Below are 7,936 nucleotides of genomic sequence, written 5' to 3'. Positions count from 1 at the left end.
TTATGTGTTGTTAAAGGGATAGTATTATGTATTTTCCAGGCACATGGTGTAAAATGATGTAAAGCTCAAAAGAGTCGATTTTACATAATACTGCCTCTTTACTTATCAGCATTCTCCTCCTACACATCACCCATCCTCTGCATCCAGTCTGGTGTTGCTGTTGCAGAGTCACAGCCCTCTGTAAAGTTAGTAAAATAAATCTCCATGTTCAGATGCCTCACCTGTTGGACAGGATCTCACTGGCTGTTCTGGAGTGTCTGGTTTGTCTTGGCGGTTCTGGTTGTAGTCCCATGCTGCTGCTCAGGACGTCTTCAGTGAGGAGATTCCCATTGCTGCTGCGCCTGGGGGTCTCCAATCTGTCGTGTAGAGACACACAGTACATGTGAATACAAAGAACCAGAAAACATTTCAGAACAAACTGTTAAAGATTCATATTATTTTTATTCTTGGGGAAGCTGCAGCATCTCAAGCAGACCCTTCAGTAACAACATGTTCATGTTGCTAGTCATGCCATGAGAACTACATTAAGCTACATGACTAAAGCAAAGCATTTACTGGTTTGGGTCTATGTGATGTTTTCTGCAAAACTAAATTATTATTATGGAACTTGGATATAAAGGTGAAAGCTTTAAGAATCTAGACATAGGACTCTTATTTTGAAATAAGAAAGGAAGTAGTTCTTGTGTTTCCCCTGGACTGGCTCATATACTCACACATAAACATTAAGAAGCCTCCAACTGTATTAAATAAACCCTTCTAACACAGCAGACAGGTTCAAGGTTCAGAATTCACAGATTCATCTGTTCACAGATTTTTCTGCAGATCATAACTTCAAATTATTTGTGATTAATAATTCATAAAGTCTTAGATTTTCTTAGAGAAAATTTAAAATACTTGAAAGAAAACACAGCTTAGGAATCTGAAAAATCAAGACATAATGCTACTGAACACGCTACTGGCTGCTGACTGCAACACAACCAATTGTGAAGTGCCTTTTACCTTTATTATTAATCCCCTTTTACCTTGGGGATTCAGCCACTGATTGGCTGAATCCCCAAGATGGTTCCTCTGTGTGTATTAATGCATATTAAGATGTATTTTGTGTTTGAACTATTAAAATGGGCAGTTGTGAGTGCTTCTAGAGGATTCTGCTACTAGCAGGTGGTTGTGTTCGCTAACACCAGTACACACAGCGGTCCACTGTAGTGTATTGGATCATCTCATAAACTGGATGTACTGGACCATTACTAAACAGCCAATACGTTTCTTGGTTTGAAGGATCATACTGTTGTTAATGACCAACCATCCTGTCTTTTCAGAACTATATCAAAGATTACTATTTTTAACAACTGTTTCAAAGTGGAGTAGGGTTAGGGTTAGGGTTAGTGGAGTGTGTTTTACAGAAACTGCATCAAAAATAAAACAAATAAAAAGAAAAGACGCAGTTACTCTTGAGAATTAAAAAGAATAAGGTTGAATAACATTGAGGCTTTAAAAGCTGGTATCATCTGCGTTAGGCAGCATGGAAGATGTCATCACCTCGGTGACCACCCTGTGCCCTGTGGGCTCAGCTTCTGTCCCGATTGCAGAGAGACCAACCATCTGTCTTCCTGACATGGAATCAGCCCACCAGGTCAGTGGAAACACCTCTACTCTACAAGGAAAGACCTCAGGTCCAAAAATAAGAAGGTAAAGGCCGACTTTAGCCAGAAGTCATTTCTCCATTCTTGACCCTGAGAGAAGTTGAATGGGCATCAGGAGCAGCAGAGATGATCAATGACCCAGGAGCATGTTTCTGCCTGAAGCAACAAACACGTTCCATGTCTGTATTGAGCGTTTCAACACGTCCCACAGATCTAGGCTCACTTTCCTCGGAGTATTCAAAACAACATTCCAGATCGAGTCCTGGGCGGCTTTGGTCATGATCTATGACATCTTCACCATCTCCCTCTGAGTCCTAAAGACTTGCTGTGGCATGAAGGACTTTAGTCTGGAGGCAGAATGAAAATGTCCAACCCAAAGACTCCTTTAGCTTCAGACTGGGACTGGTGTTCCTACAATAAGAACTAGTTTACATCAGACACAGTTGGGTCACCAGTTGAAGTGACCCCAGTTGAAGTCCAGGATTTTCTAACATCAGCCTGAATGTACGACCTTTTCCTACTTTATGGTGCTGCATTGATCAGTTTTTACCAAAGTTATGATTTGTGGTATGTTAAAACATGTTGACAATATAAAGGGTAAGAAGTTGTTACGATCAACGTCACACTAACCTGCTTCTGGTAGCCTGTTCTGGATCCAAACTTGTGTTCTGACTGGAACTCTCACTGTTCTGGGACACCAGGTCTTCTCTGGACTCGGCTGTGTCACACTGCAATGACCGGGAAGACACACATTCAAAGTTTGTAGAACAGACATTGTACAATTGTAAAATTATTATTTTAAAATGCTCATGCTTGTGTTCTTGTGCATTTGGTCCAACAAACAAACCAATGTAACGGAAGAAAGGTTTCAGCTCTGCACACACACCTGCTTGATTTTGTGGATGATGAAGTAGCGTTCGTTGCACAGGACCGTGGATGTGTCTCTATACTGCTTCGTGAGCAGATTGAGCCACTGGGTCACTCCGTCCACCATGGCCAGGATAATGGCAAACAGGAAGCGCAGGATGTCCAGGATCTTCTGCACCATCTCTCCATGCACTGCAGCACACAGCAAATAAATTAAGACCCTGTCTATAGCTTGGTTGGTGCTTCCTAATTCAATGTCAATGTCAAGTTTATTTACACAGCACTGTTAAAAACAGATTTGAACTCCATCAAAGTAACATATGAAAAATATAAAATCAGATTAAAATTAAACAATGAAAAGAAAATAAGACTAAAACATAACAGAGAAGTTACAGTATCAGAAATCAACTGAATGCCAAGAAATAAAAATATGATTTAATAACATGTGGAAATATTCCATATGTTAAATCCAGATACAAAAGTGCAAATATACGTTTAATTCAGCAGCAATGCAGGACAATATTTTCCCCTAAATTGCAAAACTTTAAAGTTGTGAATCATAAATATGACATTTCAAAAGACCAATGTCATCCAATTTTTTCAATTTCATTTTTGTGATTATTGACAGCTCTGATTTATAAATATAACTACTATTATTATTCCTCCTTCAGAGATTGAGCATGTTATAAATTATTCAGTCACTGCTTAGTGTTTGGTTAAACTATATTTCGGTCTATGCGTACGCCCTCCAATAGCATCTGGTTGTAATTTATTCCACAGCTGAAGCCAACCAATGAGAATGCAGCTCCAGACCCAGGGTTAGGTCCAACACTGACCAGATATGGGTATTCATTGTAAATGTTTACCTACCAGACTCTTCCTCCTCAGGTTCCTCAGCTTCACAGATGTCATCGGCCTCCTCAAATACTTCATCTGCACAAGCTACATACACACACAAGAGAACAAGAGATTGATGAGCTTGTTGCAGTACAGCTGAGCTACTTTACCTGACATGGTGTCGTAGTTTAGCAATTCATCATAACTAGGAATGAGAAAAACAATTGAATTGACTTAAGATGTATTTTGTTTTTTTTTTTTTAAACACACACATAAATACACAGAACATTTACTAGATAACTCTGCACCAATACAGAACACTGAAATACACCAATAGATTAATAAACTTGATCAAGCATGTAACAACACAAGTTTAATTTATTCAGTCAGAGCAGTTAGGAGTAGAACAGTCAATGTAAAATAAATAAAGAAACAAATTGACAAAAACAGCAGGTTAACTACCTGTACGAAATAAACTGCAACAAATCTTTCAAATTATTCAGAAAGTGCAACTAGGAAATCTAAATATAATGTAAAATAAATAATAAAGCATGACGTCACTCGACGCACAAATCATAGAATTAGGCTGAATAGATCTGCACTTGTGGATTGGGCAAATTGTCACCGATACCTGTTTGAAGATCTATTTCAGTCAAATCCAAAGACTTTTACTAGATTCTGAGTTTTATTGGCACAAAGTCATTACCCTTCAGAGTAAGAGCCTCCTGTTGGGAATCTCCTCTTTCTTGTCTCTTTGTCTCTTTTCTTTTGACAGCCTTCATGTGTCTCTGATGTCTCTGGCGTTCTCTCAAAGCTGCCTTCACACTCGTCACCCAAGCCTGGTATGCCAACTGGGAGACACATTTCCTTGTAACAGCTGTTAATTTATCGACATGCATGAACTATGAGGATGACTGTTGGGTTCTGACCTGGCACGCAGTCTGAGCCTGAGGCTTCTTTTCTTCGTAGTTCAGATCCTCTTCATCCTCACTGTCGGACTCAAACAGGTAGTAGTCTCCTGAGTGAATCACTGAGCAGCAGACACAAACAAACTCACTCTGTCAGGTTATACTGGAGGCTCTAGTATAAGATACAGTACTGAATAACTATTCTGTAAAAAACAAAAAGTCTTTAATGAAATGTTATTTACATCACCTTGCAAAAGTATTCATACTCCTTGAACTTTTTCATGTTTAGTCACAAAACAGTCGTACACTTTAACTGGCTTTATTAGTATTTTATATGACAAAATTGTGGAGGATGAGCAAAAAGATACAAAATGATATTTTTTTAAAATATAAATATAACTCTGGAAAGAAAGCGTGGCAGTACTCTGTACTCTGAATAACTACATTTTGCTTTAATTACAGCTGGAAGTCTGTTGGGCGTTTTTCTAGCTGCTGTCATCAGTAGATGCCTGGAGTTTTAGTTTCATTCGTGTCCCTGTTTAATAAATAAATCTGTCGTTTATTTTGTGACATCTTGCTACTTTATTTCTCATGTCAGTTTATTTATTCTCATCCTTTGTGTTAAGGATTTTTGTTTTCTTTAAATGAGTGTTACCTTGTTTTGTTTACCACATTTATTCATTTCAGATTTGCTTCTCCCTTTTTTCATTCTTTCTGCTTTATCTTTATCTAGCATTACCTAGCAGCTTGCTCCCCTGCTCAATATATAATATTCATAAAAACATATAATTTCCCTCTACCTGCTGTCTTCCCCAGCTGTCTTTCCTTACCTCTGATTAGCCCCTATGGTTCCCTGCAGCTATTCTCTACTGACTCTTTCTGTTTTTCCAAAACGTCCGCTAAGTTTCTCTTTGTTATCCTTGTGAATTTATATTTGTTTCATTATTAATATCTTTGTGTTTTATTTTTATTGTTTTAATAATTTTGTTGTTGTTATTCCGTTGATGTAGATCAGAGGTTCCCAGACTGTGGGGCGCGCCCCCTAGGGGGGGCGCTGTCCCATTACAGGGGGGGCACGGGAAGCCGTCTGGATGAAAAAAAAAAAAACATGAACGCTGTACGCGCTGTGTTTTTACCTTAGAATGGCCAAGTCTCTGTTATTCCTCTGTCAATTTGATACAGTAGGGTCTTCCGCATTTCCCATATCTGTGTCCTCTGTCACTTTTATCAGCAGTTAAAACTGTTTAATCCGTTGTTAACATGTCGTAACCTGTTTTTCCGAGCCACCTTTAAACACAATATGAGCGCTATGACACTTGCACTGGGTTCATGTGCGACAGCGAAGGAGACCTGCTGCTGCTGGGCAGAGCTACGCAGGTGTGTTAGGATCATGGCAGCAAACCAGCAAAACGCAAATAACTTTTCACAGTTTTTCCCCCAAACTAACCGACTGTTGAGTAAAGCTGTTGGATGCAGGTAAAGTTAACTAAAAGATGACTAGTTAATATCAATACAGAACCTTAAGCTTGTTAACAAGTAGCTTGAAGGATACTGGTGTTGTTGTCTATGTTCAGCTACGATTCATTTTGCCCCCAAAAAAGTTGATTCCCCCCTCCGTTGTTCATCTGGAGCCGGGGCTGAGTATAACAGGGAGTCTGTAAGAATCCACCTCCCACCCCTTCGCTCACACACATCGTTCAACCAGACAGCTATTTGTAAGCCATAAGGGGGGCCCAGAAATAGTTTGGAAACCACTGGGGGGACCCAGAAAAAATTTGGGAACCTCTGCTGTAGATTATGAAGCACTTTGGTCAACTTCTAAATGTGCTATAAAAATAAAGTTGACATTGACATTGAATACATTCTGCATTCATCTCGCTGTTTTATGGACTCAGGTCAGAACTTTGAACACTGTTTGAACTTCTACAGATCGAAATATTTGTCCTTTCTTCTTAATATTAATTCTTAATAACTCAAGGTGGAGATGGAAACGAATGAAAGAAATTGAAAACCAGTTCTAAAGTTTGAGCCAATTCACAATCATGCGCTAATATTTATCATATAAAATAAATGCAGCAAAGGTTCAGTCTGTGGATGAATACTTTTGCGAGCTGCCATATCAGTCTCAGTGAAAACGGAGACAGTACCTCCTGCATGGTCGATCCACGGCTGGTACCAGTTTCTCTTCTTAGACTTCTTCTTGTCTTTCTGGGACTCTGGAGGGAAAGATTTACATGAGATTAAACCCATTCAAAAGAATGAAACTAGTGACGCTGTTTACAGAAGGAACAACATGAAGGACATGGAAGTGGTGGACTACATTTACCAGCTTCAGAGGAGTGGTCAGTGCTGCTTGAGGTGGCTTCCTGGGTTTCCGTGGACACGTCACTGCTTTTCTGTCCATCCTTGTACTTTTGCTGCTTGGAGCGAATCCTCTGCATGCTGGGAGGAGAAAGAGAAAACAAAAGGAGGAAAATGAGAAGGGACAAAAGACAGGACGTTTTAGTATCAAGACCTTTTTAGTTTGCACTTCCAAAACTCCTGCTGAGCTTCATATCATTTTAAAATCAATTTGTTATTTCATGAAGAGAAAACTCACGATTTTTTGAGCTGCGACAGCGATTTCTTTTCGATCTGTTGGTGAAACTTAACGTTCTTCATGATGCTGGCTCTGAAGAGCTCGAACCCTCTGAGAGACAGAAAAGAAAAAAAACATGTTGGTTACATTTCTTACACATTCACAGAAAATAATGACAACAAAAACAAATAAACAACTGAGAGTTAATAGTGAAGTTAAATCCTACTAGTAAGAACACATTCTGAAGGATTGATAAACTTTAAACTTTAATGAACATTTAATGCTGGAACCTGGAAGACATTTTAAATATAAACAAAACAGAAACAACAAATAAAATGGATCTCTGTAAACAATATTGCTCTTCAAAAAATATGAAAAGGTTCAAATGGTAGAAATGCTTTAGTCAGGCCCTGTGTGTTCAACTGTTTAAATCCACGACTCTAGTGTGTGTTGAATGGAAAACTGTTCTCGGTTCACGCTGCGCTTCACCTCGACGCCTGCTTGGCAAACGCCTGCAGCTCTGTTGTCACATGCAGGAAGTAGAAACTGAGGAAGACTCTCCTCTGCAGCAGGAGGCAGAGCAGACACAAGCTGTCCCACAAAATGCCCGCTTCCTCCACTGGCAGACTGCAAGTGTCGCCGCTCACCGCAGCAGCTGGGAGAAGGAAAAAAAACAACAAAAAAACACAGAGAATATGGAGAAAATAATCAGGAATCTGTCAGATTAATGCAAAACAGAAAGAACCTGTTTCAAATAAGACTTAGACATGTAATTCAGTGATTAGTTATTTTCTAAATCCTCAATTCTCCCTGAGGCTCAATATTTTTTCATATGAGTTCTAACTTTCATGCTGTCTGGTTACAGCAGAGGTTCCCAAACTTTTTCTCCTGGGTCCCCCCAGTGGTTTCCAAACTATTTCAGGGCCCCCCCCTATGGCTTACAAATAGCTGTATGGTTGAACAATGTGTGTGAGTAAAGGGGTGGGGGGTGGATTCTTAGAGACTCCCTGTTATACTGATCCCCGGCACAAACAAGGGGGAGGGGGGAATCAGCTTTTTTGGGGGTAAAATGAATCGTAGCTGAACATAGACAACAACACCAG

At 39.6% G+C, this 7,936-nt stretch overlaps 1 protein-coding gene across 1 annotated transcript in view; it reads right to left on the bottom strand.

Moving 5' to 3' along the window:
• Positions 1-7,936, bottom strand: part of piezo1 (piezo type mechanosensitive ion channel component 1 (Er blood group)) — a 72,214-nt gene that overhangs the window by 14,816 nt on the left and 49,462 nt on the right. The window contains exons 26-35 of the mRNA XM_016662600.1: positions 7,323-7,488; positions 6,855-6,944; positions 6,582-6,697; positions 6,403-6,471; positions 4,277-4,377; positions 4,054-4,198; positions 3,381-3,452; positions 2,530-2,702; positions 2,274-2,371; positions 222-356 (exon numbers count right to left, since the gene is read on the bottom strand). Of these exons, the coding sequence (XP_016518086.1) occupies positions 222-356; positions 2,274-2,371; positions 2,530-2,702; positions 3,381-3,452; positions 4,054-4,198; positions 4,277-4,377; positions 6,403-6,471; positions 6,582-6,697; positions 6,855-6,944; positions 7,323-7,488 (1,165 nt within the window). The remainder of the gene's footprint in view (positions 1-221; positions 357-2,273; positions 2,372-2,529; positions 2,703-3,380; positions 3,453-4,053; positions 4,199-4,276; positions 4,378-6,402; positions 6,472-6,581; positions 6,698-6,854; positions 6,945-7,322; positions 7,489-7,936) is intronic.

The sequence above is a fragment of the Poecilia formosa genome, unplaced genomic scaffold, assembly GCF_000485575.1.
Source record: "Poecilia formosa unplaced genomic scaffold, Poecilia_formosa-5.1.2 Scaffold380, whole genome shotgun sequence".
In the NCBI taxonomy this organism is placed as follows: domain Eukaryota; kingdom Metazoa; phylum Chordata; class Actinopteri; order Cyprinodontiformes; family Poeciliidae; genus Poecilia; species Poecilia formosa.
This window is presented reverse-complemented; position numbering and strand designations above follow the sequence as displayed.